Here is a 21,023-nt window from a genome sequence, read left to right as displayed (position 1 = left end):
ATCAAGCTAGCAGAATCATGGAAATGAGCCTACACTTGGAGACCAGCTTAGAACTGTGGTTGCCCAGGGAAGAAGAGTATATCTTTACTAAGTTTGAAATCAACAGTCCTGTCAACATTAGGGGTTCCATTCCCACCCACCCACCCCACAAGGTGTACTTGGTAACTGCGTAGCTGAATTTTACCTGCAGATGCCACACTTCTGTATCAACTGTCTGGCCCAACAATTTCTACATGCCATCCAACTATTAACAGCAGGCCTCTGGCAAAAAAAGGAATGTTATACCTAATTGCAGGGAAGGGCCACGGCTTAGTGCTAGAGCATCTGCCTTGCAGGCAGAAGTCTCCAAGTTCAATCCCAGCACTTCATGTTTGGGAGCGACTCCTCCCTGAAACCCTGGAGAACTGCTGCCAGTATTAGACCTGGAGACCTCCCATGAAACCCTGGAGAACTGCTGCCAGTATTGCTTATTAGACAATAATAAGCCAGATGGACCAATGTTCTGACTTGGTAGAATGCTGCTTCCAATGTCCCTTCCTACTTGGATCTTAAACACTAAAACATTGAAGCAGGAGAGCAACAATACTGAGAGAAGTAATGCCATTTAAAAAATCACATTGTGGGGTGGGAAAAGGACAATAGCAGAATGGATAGGCTTTGATGGGGTTTCCACCCCAAGCTACACAAAATTGCCATAACAGCTATTTGTCTCCCCTTCCACAAGGACACAACTAGATAGTACAGTGGCAAGATCCTTTACAAAGTTGGGAGTAGGGGATGCAGAGGAGACAATTTAAAACACAGCATTTCTGGATGGATATGCATGCTTTCCAGCAACCATACATTTCCCTCCATATTATTATTTTTAAGCCATTTTTGCCCTGCTAGTTATGCGACCAGAAGTATAAGCATGGCCATAATTTTTTGAAGAAGTATGTTGTGAGAAGGGGTGTTGGGGTTTAAATTTACACATACAGTATTTTACAGTTCTGCAGCAGGCCTAATTCTGCACATGGGTCTGCTGCCATTACATTTATTTTGGTTCTATGATATGTTCGCTGAAAGTCCTGTCAGATTTTTCCTACATTCAGTCTTTGCACACAGTCTCTGTTCTTGGTACAGGGGCCATCCATTCAAATTTCTTCAAATTGCAGAATTTTCCCATCACTGGCTTTAGATGCCAATCCCCAACTATTTCAGAGAGACAGTGGGAATGAGATGCAACTTGCCACCCAGCGCCTGAATTGCAACAAGCAGCGGTAACACAAATAAATGTTGAGAGATCTCTACTTGCTAATGCATCAACAGGAACATTATTCCATTGGTCCTTCAGTTCATTTTCATCAGCAATAAAGATCCTGTCTTCAAGCAGAAGAAGGCTGGTGCAGTAGGCATCACACTAGTGCATCATGTCCTCACACAAAAAACACAAATGCTCAGAGACAAGCTTTACATTGCAAATGGTCTCAAGTTCAACAAGGCACAGAAGAGCAGAAAAAAAGGAGGAAGAACATCTTGTGAGTCTTACCCCAAAGTTGGCATTCACATATCCTTTCTACCAAGCATGAAAAGGAGACGGTAGTTTTGGTAAGGCAGACCTTAATAATGACTTGCAGGATTTATTTATCAACATCTTTAAAGCTACCAAAGTTAAAAGGTAAAGGGACCCCTGACCATTAGGTCCAGTCGTGACCGACTCTGGGGTTGCGGCGCTCATCTCGCTTTATTGGCTAAGGGAGCCGGCGTACAGCTTCCGGGTCATGTGGCCAGCATGACTAAGCCGCTTCTGGCGAACCAGAGCAGCGCACGGAAATGCCGTTTACCTTCCCACCAGAGCGGTACCTATTTATCTACTTGCACTTTGATGTGCTTTCGAACTGCTAGGTTGGCAGCAGCAGGGACGGAGCAATGCGAGCTCACCCCGTCGCAGGGATTCCAACCCGCCGACCTTCTGACCAGCAAGTCTTAGGCTCTATGGTTTAACCTGCAGTGCCACCTGCGACATTAGCCAATATTTACTGAATTTACCAGGAGCCATAAGTAATCATGAAAACCTTTTTTACAGGTTTCTCTTGTACCCATATATATATATATATAATTTTTATTTCATAAAATTTATATACCCCTTGATTCTAAAAACAAACTCCAAAGCAGTTTATCGGGGGATTAAAATGTGAGTTGAGGAGAAACAGGCTGTAGTTTAGATTTCATATGTTCAACGTCCAATAGTTACATAACAAAAACATTAACTGATCACTGAAGCATGGCTTCTGTCTGCCAGGAAGCTGGGTAAAAAAATAAAAATAAAAAATAAAATAAAATAAGCAGTTTGCCTTTGGCACAGGAATAGGATTCCAGGTGACAGTCTTGAGAAAAGCCATCTTAAATCAGTTCACTGTTTCTTTGGTTGGTTCATCACTCAAAGCTTTGAAATCTGGTACCAAAGTAGTCCCAAAATTCTACTGAGTTTATGTCTTAAACAAGGCTTCCAGGCCAGGACACCACAGTAAGAGTTACTTTATTCCGTTGTTCCTTCAGCATGGGAATCAATTCAGCATTGCTCATTCCCATGGCAGACACTCCATTTACAGCCACAATTTCATCTCCACATCTAGTCAAAGAAAAAGGCAAAAGTACTGTTAGTAATGCTCTTGATATATGTCCCTATTGGTACAGCAGCAATTGGTCTGCACTGATTGTGTTAAAACATCAAGTACATTGCTTAGCAAAAAATGACAGACTTGCTAGTTAACCTTTTTAAATAATTAGAAATGCTCATGAGCCCAAAGAACTTGCCCATTGTGAGGTAGCTGTCCCACTGCATAATTCAGAAATCTGTCCATACCTCTAAGCAGCCTTCATTACAGTAATTAGGGAGAAATTAGATAATTCAACGCAGTACAGGAGCACAACAGAATTACCAAATCTCAGAGAGATTTATTTCTCAGGCTTTGTATACTTCTGCTAAAAATTGGTAATTTCTCTGTTTCTGCAACAGGTGTTATGGGATAAAATGCCCTCACCAGTCACTCTTATGAAAAACCCATCTCACTCTGAGTAACCGGAGCAGTAGTTTTATCAAAATGAGTCATTACATTGCAACACCAGATATTTCATAAAGAATGCAAAAGTAATAGAAACAATAGTGTATGTACATACTTCAGTCTTCTGTCCCAGAAAGCAGGTGTTCCAGGCACAATGGTTTTAATGAAGAATGGATGGTTCCCTTTGTTTTCTTCAAACCCACCAACTATGCTGAATCCCCAGCTCTCAGAGTTGCTTTTACGCAGGATAATGTCTTGACAGCAATGGAGGTGACTGAAATAGAAAACAGCATTCTTTGGCTTCCATATAGAATTCCCACTTTCGTTTTTTATGTGGAGACTCTATTAACTTTCACCTTTATGGCATTCCTGGCTTAACCCCGTCTAGTGTTAGAGGAAGCTAAGCAGGAAATGCCAAGTCTGTGCTACATTTCAGCATTCCTTGAAATCAATACAATTATGAGATCATTGTCAGTAGCAGCACTGCTGCTTGAGAATCAATATCTGGTTTCTGGTGGATCATGCACCAGAAACAAAGACTGCATTCAGCATGCAGGTTCTTTGATCAAAAGCAAATACGATGTTGGAAAAGGCCACCTTGATCAAACACCCAAATCAGGACCTTTCTTTGAAATGGAGTTTTGTACTAAACTTTAAATATATATATAGTATATGTATAACAATATGGGCTGGAGTGGATTTTCAGAATTATAAAATGCCCTCCAAAGTCACAAAATTCCCAGCATTTGAGAATAAATTTTGGATCCCTTTCACCATCACAATATACTGTGACAAGTGAAGATATAACACTGACCTACAAACTGCGCTTTCTAAACAAATGCTCCCTCCTCCCCTCTTTTGAAGCAATTTCCCCATACCTTAGTTCCGTCATAATACATGCAGATCAGAATGCTCATCTGAAATCTCAGTTATCTGAACACAAAGAATTATACCCAAACCTCACTACACAAACAGCTGATTCAGATATCCAAAAAGTTGGAGTTTGTCCACTTCCTTAATTGTGCTGGTTGGCAGCAGCCATTTCATGCAGAAACCAGGGAGGGAGGGAGGCAGAACAGACAAATCATGGATTAGAAATGTTCTCATAGGGTATAATGGAAATACTCAGCTTGCTATGCGAATGCTCACATAACAAACAATTGATTAGCAACACATTGTGTTTGGAAAGTGATGCCTGAGTGTAATGGTTTGCAAACACATCTCAAACAACAGCTACAGTCACTGGTTTATAAGAGCACTATAGTTTGTGTCAGTGCCCATGTTACATGAAGCTATGGTTAATGGCTAGAAAGGAGGTGAGAAAGGAACACACATCCAGGAAGCCTGCTCTAGCTTTGAAAACTATGTTATGCAGTGCTATGGCTGTAAAATGCTTAACGGTGACCTTGGTTGGAAAAGAACTTGTCCATTCTTTTCTCCATATAAGATTTTTAAAAATATTGTAAAAAAGTTGGGGCCAATCCAAAAGGAGAGGGCATTTTTTAAAAACATTTTGGAACTACCAAAAAAAATTATTGGTGATTTCTTCAAAATGGGTTGAAAGCCTTGCCCCCACACTATATGAACAACTTGCTTGTTGTCTATGCCTTCTAAAATAGAAAAGGTATAAACAGTCCTCAAATCAACAGTCAAAGAGAGGCTGGCTATTGTTTCCAAATCAACACTCTCTACAGTCACTCGTTCTAATGCCACCCAACACTTCACTCCATTCCCCTTCTGTCAATCATGCCTCCACTAGCTCTTCTGCTGCAACTATGCTGTGTATTTTTGAAGCCCCAACCTGGCCACAGTGATCCATGCAACGGTTACCTCCAGGCTTGACTACTGTAATTCGCTCTACGCGGGGCTGCCCTTGAAGCTGTCCCAGAAACTCCAGCGGGTGCAGAATGCTGCAGCGAGGCTTCTCACGGGGTCTCTGCCATGGCAGCATATTCACCCAGTGCTTTTCAAACTGCACTGGCTCCCGGTAGAGTACAGGGTCAGATTTAAGGTGCTGCTTTTGACCTTTAAAGCCCTTCACGGCCTAGGACCCTCATACCTACGGGACTGCCTCTCCTGGTATGCCCCACGGAGAGCCTCAAGGTCTATAAATAGCAACATCCTAGTGGTCCCGGGCCCTAAGGAAGTTAGATTGGCTTCAACCAGAGCCAGGGCCTTTTCAACTCTGGCTCCAGCCTGGTGGAACGCTCTGCCTCATGAGACCAGGGCCCTGCAGGACCTGATTTCTTTCCACAGGGCCTGTAAGACAGAGTTGTTCCACCTGGCCTTTGGCTTGGAGCCAATTTGATTCCCTCCCTCTCTTTCTTTCTTTTTTCCTTTCCTTCTCCTCCTGCGATGAGGCTACATTTTAATATTTTAATGTTTCAATATTTTAATGTTGTATTTTAATTTTGTTTTTAAGTTGTATTCATTCAACTTGTTTTTATTATTGCTTGTAAGCTGCCCTGAGATCGGCCTTAGCTGGGGAGGGCGGGGTATAAATAAAAATTATTATTATTACAATGGAGTGGTATCACATATTATGGACAAAGGAGAGATGCAGGAGTCTTTGATGGCAAACTCACTTTTGTCTTCACATCTGGCAGCATCTTCCTGGAGTATATTTTATAGCCTGAATCCACAAAGGCCACATCAACTTGATGTTGATTCTGCCTTCTAAGACAGAGTGGATCAGTTCAATCAAGCTATGATTTCTAATAATTGGTAAACATAGGTTAGAACTCAAACCATGGTTTCAAAACATCTGAGAGGTAGGAAAATATGGTTTATTTTAATAACTTTTTAAAAGGCACATTTAAAAGGCTTTTAGACCATTTTTTTTAGCAAAGATGCCACTCTAACAGGTTTGCAGCTACATACAAATATAAATCCCTAAACTTCAATTTTTAAACCAGTTAAAAGTAATATCCAATTCCATCTCACAAATATGCAAGTCAGTGTACCAACAAAAAGCCTATCTAGCACATTAAAAAAGCCAGCATTTGGCAACACAAATTAGCCTCCCAAAGCCATGGTAAGAAAACGGATATTTAAGGCCCATTTAAATGGGCAAAGGGAGGTGATTTGCTTCACATCAGTTGAATTCCTTAACTGGGGGATGGGCTGACTTGTTTGTCTTCCTTTGCATTCTGTGCTCTAAATTTTATAAATTTACTCTCGCCTGCAGTTTCTGGGAAAAAGCAGGGCAATGGCCCTAATCATGGTTTGTTAATTCAGACATCAGGCCAAACCATAGTTAAGCTAATTTTGGTTCAATCTCTTAGTCACTGATTTCTCAGTACATTTTAGAATTATTTTCTTTTAAAAATACTTTCAAGCATCACTTTCCAAAGGCACGACTGGGAGTACTGAAAGCTTTGGTTTTCTTATGTGCTTTAGTTTCATAGGCAAGACTAATTGATCAAAGCAAGTCATACTTTCGTTTACAATATTTTAACCAAAATAAATCAACTAAAATGTAACTAACATACCGTTATTGGGAAAATTTCCCAGAGTGACATCAAGCAGAAAGACTTACCTAGGCAATCCAAGCCACATGATCCAGAGAGGAGCCCAGCTAGCCCAGCTAAACCCACTTTCCCTGGTATCTGGTGCCTCAGTAAATTCAGATGTCTTTTCCGTTACCACAATTTCCAAGGCTTTCAATGTCACTGTGTGCAGTGCTGCATTTGATTTCAGCGCAGAGACTGCTTCACTGTAGTTAAGATGAGTCAGATCAACATTGTTTATACTCAACAGTACATCTCCTGTTTTGTAAAAAAAAAAGAGGACGAGTTATAATATATAACATTATATTTATAGGTAAAAAGGTAAAGGACCCCTGGATGGTTAAGTCCAGTCAAAGGCGACTATGGGGTTGTGGTGCTCATCTCACTTTCAGGCCAAGGGAGATGGCATTTGTCCACAGACAGCTTTCCGGGTCATGTGGCCAGCATGACTAAACTGCTTCTGGTTTTTATGCTTCTGTGCTTTTTATGTTTGTACATATTTTATGGGCTAATAGCCGTAAATAAATATAAGAAACTGCTTCTGGCGCTACAGAACACTGACAGAAACCAGAGCGCACGGAAATGCTGTTTACCTTCCCACCGCAGTGGCACCAATTTATCTACTTGCACTGGTGTGCTTTTGAACTGCTAGATTGGCAGAAACTGGGACAGAGCAACAGGAGCTCACCCCGTGGGGATATATATGAATATATATAAAAACACCATTTCTTTGTACAGTCATACCTCATGTTGTGTCCGCTTCAGATTACATGCTTTTATGTTGCATCCCGTGGCAACCCGGAAGTACCGGAATGGGTTACTTCCAGGTTTCGCTACTCGTGCATGCGCAGAAGCACTAAATCGCACCATGCATGTGTGCAGATGCAGCACTTTGGTTTGTGCCAGTTCCATGTTACGGGCGGGCCTCTGGAACAGATCCCGTCTGTAACACGAGGTTCCACTGTATAGCTACTTAAACCTTTGCAATTTCCTTAGTACAAAATGACATGTACCAAATTTTAAAAGCAGGCACTCCAAAGCATCTTACCTCTCTTAATTCTACCATCTCTGAAGAGGCATCCAACAGGCTGCACGCTAGTTACATAAATAGGGAGTTTATTTTTACTGTCTCTTCCACCTCCAATAGTTATTCCCAGAGATTCTTTTGGCTCCTTCTTTATGTTAACTAACTTCTCCTGGCTGAGGTAACCTTGAGGGAGTGCCTGAAAGAGGAGAATGGAGAGAAATAACAGCATGTATATTAATAAGACAGCAAAAAACAGGATGTGGGGGGAAATAACTCCATGAAGCTAGTGTTTTAAAACCCTGATATTTTAGGATGAGGAATCACCACTTTTAGCTATTTCTGCTCTATCTCTCTCCCTCTATCTCTCTCTGCCCCCCGCCTTAAGGGATTAAGGGCTGTGTGATGATCATATATTTAGAAATGGCTAAAGAGAATGGGAAATGAATGGGAAGAAACCACTGGGGATGCACACTTTGTTTCCAACTTTAGCACCTCTTTCACAGAAACCAGGCTTGTCTGAATTGCAAAAGGACCCCATGTGACCCAGATGATACTACATATGGTTACTCAATATTTTAATACACTGAATGACTAGATCATATTTGCCCTTGTTGTGTGCACAGCATGGAGTAGTAACTGGCTATAGTATTTCCGCAGCATACACATGATTTTTGTGGTGTTATTTAATGGATATGTGCTTCAAGTTATAACAGTTTTAGCAGTCAGGCAGTGTGGATCCAACATGAATGAACAATAATCATAAATTGATATATATATGAAAAGCAATAGAATATGACAACTATATCAATCACATAGTGATTAAACTGCAACTGCTTTTGGCTCACATTCTACAGGGAAGTCTGTAGATTCCTACTAATAATTTCAAATTACAAAACCATTAGTGCCTTTCTGCCTAACAGTGAAGCCCTCCCACTTACTCTCCCATGCAGTGGAAAGTACTTAGCTGGCATTTAGCCATGTTTTGAAGTTGGCTTGTTAAGAAGCTGACCAGCTTGTTTTTAAACCAAAAGCTTTGGTTTGTTAATTGGGATTCTGTGAAAATAAAACTAAATGCTAGTATGAACTCAAGACTTTTCATGGTTTTGTTCCTGCTTGCACACACAGCACTAAACTACTGCTGTGTGAACAAACCCAATTACTACCAAGTTCCAATTAACATTTTCAGTTCACCTTTCTCAACATAAAGGTAAAGGGACCCCTGAACATTAGATCCAGTCGTGGCCGACTCTGGGGTTGCGGCGTTCATCTCGCTTTATTGGCCAAGGGAGCCGGCGTACAGCTTCCGGATCATGTGGCCAGCATGACTAAGTCACTTCTGGAGAACCAGAGCAGCGCACGGAAATGCTGTTTACCTTCCCACCAGAGTGGTACCTATTTATCTACTTGCACTTTGACGTGCTTTTGAACTGCTAGGTTGGCAGGAGAAGGGACCGAGCAACGGGAGCTCACCCCATCGCAGGGATTTGAACCGCCACCATCAGCAAGTCCTAGGCTCTATGGTTTAACCCACAGCGCCACCTGCATCCCTCCAATGGTCCCTCCAATGATTGTTATAACCAATATAATGAGGGCAGGTCAGTATGGAGCACAATTGAAAATCTTACCTCTAACCCCAAATTAACCAACACCACCCTATAAAACTCAATAAAAAAGTGTTTTTAAAAGTCCAGTCATCCTGTCAGGTCATGAGGAAGGAATGTAATAAAATGAATATAGGAGAGATAAATTTCTTGCACAAACAGCTTTATGACAGCATCAAACTATAAAGCACTTGACTGAAAAATTAAAACACCACATGCAAGGTTCTCAACCAGTTCAATAAGATTTTTTTCACACATAAGGCAATTTAAACAAACAACAATCTGCAAGGGACTGGCATCAGAATGACACTCTGTTCAAGTTCCCCTTACAAGAGGAGGGGAGAGCATCTGGTTATGTTTCTATAAAGGTTGTCAGGATGGCAGGTTTCAAGATTAATGTATTAATCTTCTACTCTCAAAGCATAATCACAAAGTACAATTCTTGTGGTGTGGGGAGCCTGAAACCTATAGAGAGCAATGAAATTTAGCATTACTTCCTTTTAGAAATTTACTTTGCTCTTTGGAACAACTAAAACATCTTGAAAATCCTTCTTAGAATGCATTTTAGCAATGTGGAATAGCATTAGAGGTTTTTACAATCTGGATTTCCACATTTAAAAGATTGAATAATCAGGGGTTTACCAATTTGTTTTGTGGGTATTTACAACAGTTAACCAACAACAAAAATACAGTAAGTGTAACAGATCTTTTTTACACACTCCAAAATTAATGAAGGTATTGAGGCCAACAGCTACATGATATTAAACAGGTGATAATAAACACAACCTGTTCTAGTCCTACTTATGCTATTGAACCCTATTCTCACTTATTATTCCAAAACTTACTACCTAAATAGGCTACTTTAGAGGAAGAAGCCATTTTCCCATCAGGATCTCTTCTCTCCCCTACCTTCACCAATTCCAGACACCCTCCACTAGCTTTTAACTGAAGAAGAATCTTCATTTGCTCCACATCCATCCCGATGGAGAAACTTCATTTCGGTAAAGAACAGGCACCCCCAAACCTGGCCCTCCAGCTGTTTTCAGACAGCAGCTCCCATCATCCCTAGCTAACAGGACCAGTGGGCAGGGATGATGGGAATTGTAGTCCCAAAACAGCTGGAGGACCAGGTTTGGAGTGCCTTCACACTCCCCCTGACTGGTAGTTGTCATCTAACCTAATCTAAACACTCTCAGTCCTCCTCAAGCAAAAAACAACTTTCAAGCCAAATTATACTCCTATTCAGGTGTGCTTGGGGAAGAGGTAGGGGCGCATGTGCCAGTCCCACCCCCAACATCCCATTCCTAGTTCAATGTTTTATTATTAATTATTTTTATTATAACAATTAATTTATTAATCACCTTCTAAACCACCATCTCAAGGTGATTTATACATAACCTTTCTGTATTGATCAGGAACCCTGATAAAATTTTATTGCCCCATTTTACTAGTGTTGAAGACCATACTCTCAGTTAAAACTGAACAGCAGCATGGCCCAACAAGCCATGTGACCTTCATGAACCAAGCATATCCTCTAAAATATGCTCTGGAATTTTCTGCAATGGAACACTGAGATGCCATGGCAAACACACAGCGGTTTCATCAATAATGAGTCTATGGGTTGTTGTTGTTGTTTAAAAGATTTCTTGAGTATAGGGGCGGGAGAGACCCTGTTCAGAAGACAGTTTCTTTTCCCTTAAAAAATATTCGACCTGTAAGCAAAATCTACATCATTTGCTCAGGAGATCATGAATGTGGAGTTGTTTTTAATATAAACCCATATTTTATCACTCACTGTCTGGCCTTTTTTCATATCTGGTGGTGCTATTTGCATAATACCCAGTACTCAAGGAAGAAAGGAATCAAGCCAATCCCTACCCAAAACCAGAACTTAAAATCACCAATACCTTCTGGTAATTGGACTTCCATCGATAATGATTCTGTTCAGGTCTTCTGCGTCGATGCACTGGGCTTCCTCCACTGCTACTGCTGCTGGTGTTTGATGCGCTGCCATCTTCAACAGTTTCTGGGAGTTGCACACCAGACTGATGGAGAACAACAAAGTTTACTCTCGCTTCACAAGTCTGTCAAGAAAGCCAAAAAGGAAGGAAGCTTAAAATGATAATGTTCAAGCATGCAAATTTGCAGGATCTCTCCAGTGTGTCACTAGAAAAATTCTAATAGGTGATTTGTATATTATAATGTACATATTATATTAAGTTATATATATTGAGACAGAGTCTCAAACAAATAAGTGCTTTTCTAAGCCCACCTTCCCAGATCTACACTGGCTTGGTCATGTACATAGAATGGAAGATGGCAGGATCTCCAATGGTATGCTCAGTGCTTTTTCTCTAGAAAACTAGTTGCCGGTACTCATCATGAAATTGTTACTCTAAGTGTCACACTTTTTAACACCCCCTCCCCACAAAAGAGGTGCCGGTACATGAAGCAGTTACATAAGTGCCACACTTTTTAACAACAAAAATAGAAGTGCTGGTACTGCGTACACTTGAGTGCCCCGGGGGGGGGGGGGAGCACTGGCTAAATGCGATCTGACATGAAGGCTGGCAACATTAATCCCACCATATGGGAATCCCTTGCAGATGACCGTAGTGCCTGGAGACGACAGCAAAAACCAAAGGAGAAATGACTGCTGGGAGGAGCACAGAGAGAAGAAACATCATGGTGTATCTGCCCCAGCAAAACCAGACACCTTCATCTGCCCCAGCTGAAATAAAACATGTCTCTTCCATGCTGGTCCCTACAGCTACAACAGGAGCTGTAACTCTCCAACGGTTTGACTTTACCCCCGATGGCACACACTTTCACTGTCTCTTGAGAAAGATGCCAACAATATTATAATATAATTATAATATGAATGCTGAAGTTAGTTCAGCACTTGGCTGCCAGGTTCTTTTAAAGTTCCAGTGCAGATACAAGACTGCCTCCCTCCAAATTATGGTTTACAAACCAGGAGACAACCCTTGCTTACTCATATTTCAATCAATGCCTATCTAATTCTAAAACTTGACATATCAAGCACAGGACAGCACTGCAACGAAGTGGGCAAACAGAGTGGATTGATTTAAATATTCAACAGGAAGCACTAATTTAAACTCTTCACTTGTATAGCTTACAGGCATATTGCATTAAAACAGAAATGAGAGGGGCAAACTGTGAAATCAATTTATTTTTGTTTGTGTGTCTATACATAGAGTATATGCAAAGACAACAAGCTGAAGACTGAACTTCCAAGTTTGCAAAAGGAAGAGACAGATCACTGCTTTGTTGTGAGAGTTAAAAATAAATAGTAAATAAACCAGGTTCAATTATCATCAATAAAAAGATCCCACTTGCAGGTCTGGGAAAGAGATCTCTTCATATTACCAAGGCTTCCCTCTTGCAACATTTGAAAATTCAAATAAGTTTAATTAGAGTGTTGACTGTGGCACTCCTTAAAGCAAGTGGTGGGGAATCTTTTTCAGCCAGAGTGCTGAATTCCCTCATGGCTAACATTCTGGGGGCCAAAGGCAAAAAGTGCCCATGGCAACAAATACAACACTTACCTTTGTAAAGCAATCTGGAGAACCAAATTCAACCACAAGCCCAAAATTCCCCACCTGTGACTTAGTTACCTGGATTATCTGTGCAGCTGCTTCAGGAGTTCCCTGTCTTAGATCCTGGCCATTTATAGAGAGAACTTTATCATTCCGACTAAGTTTCCCATTTTTGGCTGCCAAGCCTCCATCTAGAAGGTCCAGAATGAAAATCCCAGGCTCATCTGTTTTTCTGATCAATTTGATGCCAAGAGGTTCAGATCGGTCTCTCTTTACAAGGGTAACATGGATCACTTCCTGGTTTACTGAACGGCTGGAATCCAGTTGCCCAGTTCTGGTGGTAAACCCTTTCTCTTGCAGTACTATGAAGTGAAACACAGGACAGCGCTGACGCAGTAAGGAGATAGCTTGAGCATGGGTCACACTGCTGATGTTGACGCCATTCACCTTGGAAGAAAATAAAAACAAAGAGTTGATCACTATACTACCTGGTACAGAGCCTTGTACTATGATACCCTGTCCCTCCTTTCTTCCAGGGAAAAAAGAAAAAGAAAATATAGAATAAGAGCAATGAAGGGAGATAGATCGCCCTTCACAGGAGCAGTTCATTTCCTCAAGAATTTCTTTCCATTTTTTAAAAATCATTTCTCTTTTTACAACTGAAGCAATAAGAATAATCCAAATATAAAACACACAATTATTTTCAACTTCCCTTCCCCCCTTCCATGGTTCATTTTATTAATTTCTTTTCCATTGCATATTCTAATTTTCCCAACATTTTCTTTTTCTCAATTTTATATCTCAATAATTCTTACTGCTGAATTTACTCTTCTACTGTTAACTTTTTAATATGTTTACATTAATTTTTCAAATAGTCTACAAAACATTTCCATTCTTCTTTAAATACTTTTTCATCCTGGTCTCTTATTCTGTTTGTCAATCTTGCCATATCTATATACTCTATTAACTTCCTCTGGCATTCTTCCTTTGTTAGTATTGTATCTTCTTTCCACTTCAGAGCATATACCATTCATGCTGCTGCTGTTGTATACATAAAAAGTGATTTCTGGTCTTTAAATACACTTATGTCTATTATAGTTAAAAGAAACATTTCTGGGCTTTTAACAAATGTCTTTTGAAACATTTTCTCCCAGTTCATTATATATAATATCCCAGTAAGTCTTAACTTTTTGCATGTCTACCACAGATGATAAAATGTACCTTCTTTTTCTTTACATTTCCAACAGATATGTGATTCAGATTTATACATCTTAGCTAATTAACTCTGTGTCAGATACCACCTGTAAATCATTTTCATAGAGTTCACCCTCAATCTGTAACATGCTGTAAATTTTTTTTAAAAAAGAATCCATAGTTTCTCCCATGCACTCATATCTATATTATGACCTATATCTCTTGCCCAGTGAATCATAGCTGATTTTACCAGTTCATCTTTTGTTTCCCATTCTAATAATAACTTGTACATTTTGAAAACCACTTTTCCTTTACTCTCAATAATCTTTCTTTCAAAATGTGAGCTTTGGGTCATAAAACCCCTCCACCTGTCCTATCTAAACAAATCATTTATCTGATGATACTGCAACCAGTCTGTTACTGCCTCTCGAATTTCCTCAGCAATTTTTATTTCTCTATTACATCTTAATCAGGAGAGGCTGTGCATGTTTTATACTGGAGTTTGGACGCAGTCATAGGCTGGATGAGGGCAAAGAAGCACCCAGACTGAATCCTGCTAAAACAAAAGCCCTTTGGGTGATAGGCATGGGTGATGTCTGGTTTTCAAAAGCACGATATATCACCAGCTACACATCATGATATACAAATATATCACAATGCCTAAAAATTAAGAATAACAATTTATTATTTTTACCCCAGCCATCTGGCTGGGTTTCCCCAGCCACTCTGGGTGGCTTACAGCATATATAAAACATAGTAAAATATCAAACATTAAAAACTTCCCAATACAGGGCTAACTTCAGATGTCTTCTAAAAGTTATGTAGTTCATCATCTCCTTGACATCTGAAGGGTGGGTGTTCCACAGGGAGGGCTCCACTACCAAGAAGGCCTTCTGCCTGGTTCCCTGTAACTTTGCTTCTCACAGTGAGGGAACCACCAGAAGGCCTTCAGAGGATGGAACTATGTAGAGGCAAACAGGGCCTGGCAACTGCTACTATAACTTAAAGGTCTAAAACTGATAAATGTTTGCCTTAATATATTGTTACAACTGGTATTTTATAGTACATATTATTTTTAAATTAGCACATTTTCTATAAAATGTAGAGGGAAACTTTTTAGGGGGAACCACATCTTCAGCATCTTGCAATCTTGGCAAATCCTTTTTTTAATACAGACATGAAGGAGTCCAATAGATTCTAAATATTATTTTCTGCTGTATTAGTCTTAATATAAGATTAAGACTCAGAAAGCTGCAAACTAGTTAGGAGATGTTGTAACTGAAGGTACTGCCACTGGGCCCCATCTGGTAGATGATATTTTTTTCTTAAAACAATATAACTGTAAAACTCATCTTCCTCATCTATCAGTTTTCCTAAACAGGAAGTTTATCTTTTGGAAATATGATCCTGACATAAAAACTGGAAGTCCTCTCAAAATATATATTAATATGGTCTGGGAATAATACAGTGGTACCTCGGGTTACATACGCTTCAGATTACAGACGCTTCAGGTTACAGACTCCGATAACCCAGGAATAGAGCCTCGGGTTAAGAACTTTGCTTCAGGATGAGAACAGAAATCGTGCTCCGGCGGCACGGTGGCAGCGGGAGGCCCCATTAGCTAAAGTGGTGCTTTAAGAGGTTAAGAACAGTTTCAGGTTAAGAACGGACCTACGGAACGAATTAAGTACTTAACCCGAGGTGCCACTGTATTATTTTAAGAGCATTAACCCTTCCCCAAAGGGTAAGGTTCAATGACTCCCATTTATCTATATCTGAATAAACCTCTTTTATTAATTAATTTATATTAAGTTTAACTATCTGTGTTATATCTCTTGGTATTAGGATGCCTAGATATTTAATATATTCAGAACAAATCCAGAACTGATAAGTCGTACCTTGTTTTGCGTCTGGCATCCATTCCGGAGACCTGGCCACTAGCTGAAAAGGACGCATGGCAAAGCACCACGTCTGCGCATGCACATGGAGCGGTTTGTGCTTCTGCGCATGTGTGATTTAGTGCTTCTGCGCATGCGGCAAACCCGGAAGTAACCCATTCTGGTACTTCCGGGTTTGCCGTGGATGTTCGCCAGAATGGATGCTAGACAAGGCAGACATTCACGGAGGTATTACTGTACTTCTTGAAAGAATGTGTAATCAGATTGTGACCTACTGGCATCAATTCCAATATGGACCAATTAATAGAATAACCATATATTTTACCAAAAGCATCAATCATTTGCATCAAAATGGGAATGCTAGTCTGAGGTTTCAAAATAAACAAAATATTGTCAGCAAATAAAACTAATTAATATTTGAATGTATTATGAACTACACTGTAAATCTCACAATGCAAATGTTAAAAAGCAATGGTGAGTGTGGAAATCCTTGTCTGGTTCCTCGGGCCTGAGGAAAAGTGGCAGACATAATACCATTCACTTTGACTATTGATGCAGGTGCTTCATACGTTACTTTAATCCATTTTATAAAATCCAATGAAAATCCAAATTTAAGTAAAGCTACTTAACGCAGGTAGCGCTGTGGTCTAAACCACAGAGCCTATGGCTTGCCGATCAGAAGGTTGGTGGTTCGAATCCCCGCAACAGGGTGAGCTCCCATTGTTCGGTCCCTGCTCCTGCCCACCTAGCAGTTCGAAAGCACATCAAGTGCAAGTAGATAAATAGGTACCGCTCCAGCGGGAAGGTAAATGGCATTTCCGTGCGCTGCTCTGGTTCATCAGAAGTGGCTTAGTCATGCTGGCCACATGACCCGGAAGCTGTCTGTGGACAAACGCCGGCTCCCTCGGCCTATAGAGCGAGATGAGCCCTGCAACCCCAGAGTCGTCCGCGACTGAACCTAATGGTCAGGGGTACCTTTATCTTTACTTCCATATACTGTTTATAGATTTTTGTCAAAAGCCTTTTCAGCATCTAGCGATGTGATTACAAATGGTCTTTATTTTTATTTAGAGCTACCAAATCCACCACTAATATCATCTGCAGCTTATCTTGTTTTTATAAAGCCAGTCTGGTCACTCTTGATAATCGCTGCTATTACCTGCTGAATTCTATTTGCTAGAATCACTGTTAGGATCCTTGTATCAACATTGATCAAGGATATAGAGCAATAGTTTGCGCACTGTGTATGGTATTTATCTGGTTTGGGAATAACTGTAATGTAAGCTTGATTAAATATTGTTGACAAAATAACTTCATGAAGTATCTCATCATATAACTGATGAAGTTTTGGTGCCAATATATCTATACTTATACCATTCAGTGGGGAATCCATCCAATCATAGTGTTTTGTCACTTCATCATTTTAAGGATAGTTTGATATCCACTTAAATGAATAGATTCTTATTATAGTGGATATTCTTTTCTTCCAAATCTTTACACCAGTTTAAATACTTTCAAAATGCTCCCATATATCTCCTCCCCTTGCAAACTAATTTTCAAACATGATTTTGCATTTTAGTGTCCTGGAATTGATTTGTAATTTTACTCTGAAGCCTTTTAATTATATCAAACCTACTTCCAGGATATGGTCTCCAGGCGCTATTTTTCCATCTGCAGCAACAACTGAATCCCGAAGAACTTCTTGGACAACAATGTTGCCTAGTGGGGTGTCTTTACCCCCAACTATCCGCATCCCAAGTTCTTCCTCAGGGTCTTCTCGGTGAATTTCAATTGTAGTTGTCTCTGCTAAAAGACTGGCTCTTTGGGGTAAATCTGAAAGTGAGAATCAGAGATGGGAGAGGGAAGACAAAGGAGACACACTTGCAGATCACATCTAGAAATTTTAAATACTGGTGACCTATTTCACTGATTCTGAACAGCCCAGTATGCAAAGTAAGTATAACTTCCCATTTCCTAAGACTTACCGGTAATTTTCCTTTATTCCTAGCAAAACAGAAACAAAAGTGTACTATACAGAATGTTTCCAAAAGTGCACTTTTGTCCCCTCTCCTTGGTTCATCTGTGGATATGTATTGTACAAATACAGTACAATCAACAGCACCTGTGCTTACTATGGACAGAAATAAATAAACTGAAATAGAAACAGGGCTATGTATTCTACACTTCTTAAAAACTTAAATACTGCTCCAATGGAACTCCTGCACTGAGAAAATCTGAACTGAAAATCTATATAAACAGTGCAAATGACTATTTGATTATTTCCTCTTATTTAGGTTTTATTATTCATAGGAGAGTAAAAAATCTATGCAAGACACTGAATCCCTGCTTACAAACTACTAGAAATCCTACAAAGCTACTTATTTGGCTTCTGAGATTTTAAATGCATTGTTCACACACTTTCAAACATGTATCTTTGCAACTCACCTTTAAAAAAATAAAAAATAAAGTCAAGATTCTTAGAAAATTGGGTTCTGCCCCCAGTACAGCAAAACCTCAGCTTCTGAACACCTCCATTTTGGAACTTTCGGCTCCCCAACGCTGAAACCCCGGAAGTAAATGTTCGGGTTTTTGAATGTTTTTCGGAAACCGAACGTCCAGCACAGCTTCCGCTTGAGTGCAGGAAGCTCCTGCAACCAATCGCAAGCCGTGCCTCGGTTGTCAAACATTTCAGAAGCCAAACAGGCTTTTGGAATGGGTTACGTTTGACAACTGAGGTCTGACTGTACCACAATTTGAGCAGCCTTGCTTATAAAACTGTAGCTTTCGACTCTTTTACCACAAACTAATGCATTTTTGTAAACTTATCAGATGGAATGAAAACTAAAATAATTTTTGCAAAGGCAGACTTGCTTTCTCTGACCATAGAATTCATTCTGAGAGATGAATGCATACCTTCTTCACTCCCATCAAAGGCTGGATTAATCAATCCAGGTTCCGGTGTCTCCAGGGAAACCACTGCAGCTATTGAACTTCCAGAAACAAGGGACGGCACTGCGTTCAATATCTCAGGCTCCTTTACAGTACTTGCTTCCTGTCTGGAAAGAGAATCTGCCTTCAACCTGAAGCGAGGATTCTTTTTCCTTTCAAGATGAGCTTTGAACTTCTTGAACCCAGGACACCTGCACGAGAAGGCAAACATCTATGAAAGGAGATGTATCTTTCATTACACACCTTTATGATAGGGACATGAAAGTACTTCACAAAGCAACACAAGTTTTGACAACCACACAGTTTCCACCGACAGGATGTTTTCTTTCACGTAGTTTGCCTATCCAACATGCAGATGTCATTGTCAGCTTAAATAAATCAGTAAGTTTAAGAAATCAGAGAGGAGAGAAAGGCATTACTTTCATTTGCTATGGAGTAACTCTCATTTGCTCCCTTGTTTGCTAATCAAGCACTGTATGTTATTTACAATATATGCATCTTTTAATGCATAAGCAAATATTTGGGACTGAAGAAGAGCAAAAGAATTGCTGTGAATTAAACATATTGGTAGTCCACGCTTTAGTTTTCAAGAGGTGCCCATATATTTTCTAATGATTTCTGTCAAGTCAATTATATAACAGGTTACAGTGATTCATTTATTTAAGTTTGCTTAGCTCAAAGAATTTTTTTCAACTGTTACGCTTTGTCTAGGGCTGCCAAGGAATGAACAAGACAGCAAATTTAGACTCCCAGATGCATTAGAGCTTAGGGGTATTTTTTTGGGAGGGGTGCACATTGATGAGTCAAAATGAGGACTTGTTGGCACTAAGTTCACATTTATGTTAATAAGGATTCCCCTTTTTTCTTTGGTTTATCAGTGATGCTGCCGAGCATTATCATTAGTGTGTATTTCAGTTTTGACAATTAGGGCAAAAATTAACTAGGAAGCATCTCATCTTCTAAATTAAAAAAAATCCATCAGCTAGTGGTGAACTACTATATCTCCAGTGTAGCTTTATATTTGACTTGGCATCCATATTCCTCAACTCAAAAGTTTCCATACAACCCACCAAAGCACTATGACCAAAATCCTCAAGCCATATACTTCAGAAATACTCCTCAATGATACTGATTCAGAAGGACATTAGAACTACACTCTATTTAGTTAGGAGAACCATGTTTCAGAGGAAGCGTAACTATTCATGTTTATTTGAGACCAGGTGGCGCTGTGGGTTAAAGCCTCAGCGCCTAGGACTTGCCGATCGAAAGGTCGGCGGTTCGAATCCCTGCTGCGGGGTGCGCTCCTGCTGCCGGTCCCAGCGCCTGCCAACCTAGCAGTTCGAAAGCACCTCCGGGTGCAAGTAGATAAATAGGGACCGCTTACCAGCGGGAAGGTAAACGGCGTTTCCGTGTGCAGCTCTGGCTCGCCAGAGCAGCGATGTCACGCTGGCCATGTGGCCCGGAAGTGTCTCCGGACAGCGCTGGCCCCTGGCCTCTTAAGTGAGATGGGCGCACAACCCCAGAGTCTGTCAAGACTGGCCCGTACGGGCAGGGGTACCTTTACCTTTACCAGGTGTTACCAGGTGGGTTTAAGTCTTAAATGTAAATAGATTATCCATTTATAACCCATTGGCTCAACTGAAAAGCCAAATTAGCAGCAGTCTCACATATTTTCTTCCATTCTACTCTCTCTGCTTCACTTTCAGTTTGCAGAGATGGCAAATGTTCAAACTACTGTTTGTGTTGAATAAGATAAGAGTCAAGCCAACTGAGAAGGAAGGAGGGAAGTCACAAATCCATGGCCCATTTCCAGGATAGTCTGACTTGAACTATCGTTTCTGTTTATTAATTTATTAGATGTATATCCTGCTCATCCTTTCAAAGGTGCCTAGGGTGGTAACCAAACAAACAATAAATCAAAACATCTAAAAAATGTTTTTTTCAGAATAACAAGCGGTCCACACACCAGCTTGAGGAAGGATGAGTTGTACCCAATGCACATCCTACTCAGAGCAGACTCACTCAAAATAATTAACGTGACTAATTTAGGTCCATTAGGTCTACTCTGAGTAAAACTTAGTTGGAGACAACTTAATCATTTTTGGATCAGTTAAGGAGTGATACAGGGCTCATTAAATACATAGCCTAATTAGAAACAGTTAATAAGGTCTTAGTTCGCCAAAACATTATAAAATTAAGAGATTGAGGGTAAAATATTAGAATATTTTAAATTTTTGGACT

The 21,023-nt window shown here is 40.2% G+C and overlaps 1 protein-coding gene across 3 annotated transcripts in view; it reads right to left on the bottom strand.

Annotated features, from left to right (window-relative positions):
• Positions 1-979: 979 nt before the first annotated feature.
• Positions 980-21,023, bottom strand: part of LOC309362244 (ligand of Numb protein X 2-like) — a 40,392-nt gene continuing 20,348 nt past the window's right edge. For all 3 annotated transcript variants that reach the window (XM_081897819.1, XM_081897820.1, XM_081897821.1), the window contains exons 3-10: positions 18,747-18,973; positions 17,470-17,666; positions 12,820-13,188; positions 11,089-11,265; positions 7,602-7,776; positions 6,583-6,811; positions 3,160-3,318; positions 980-2,611 (exon numbers count right to left, since the gene is read on the bottom strand). In XM_081897819.1, coding sequence (XP_081753945.1) covers positions 2,476-2,611; positions 3,160-3,318; positions 6,583-6,811; positions 7,602-7,776; positions 11,089-11,265; positions 12,820-13,188; positions 17,470-17,666; positions 18,747-18,973 — 1,669 coding nt within the window. In that variant the 3' untranslated portion in view covers positions 980-2,475. The remainder of the gene's footprint in view (positions 2,612-3,159; positions 3,319-6,582; positions 6,812-7,601; positions 7,777-11,088; positions 11,266-12,819; positions 13,189-17,469; positions 17,667-18,746; positions 18,974-21,023) is intronic.

Source organism: Podarcis melisellensis, assembly GCF_964234715.1.
Source record: "Podarcis melisellensis genome assembly, chromosome: Z".
Taxonomy (NCBI): Eukaryota; Metazoa; Chordata; class Lepidosauria; order Squamata; family Lacertidae; genus Podarcis; species Podarcis melisellensis.
Note: the sequence above shows the minus strand (reverse complement) of the source record. Positions and strands in the feature narration are given on the sequence as shown.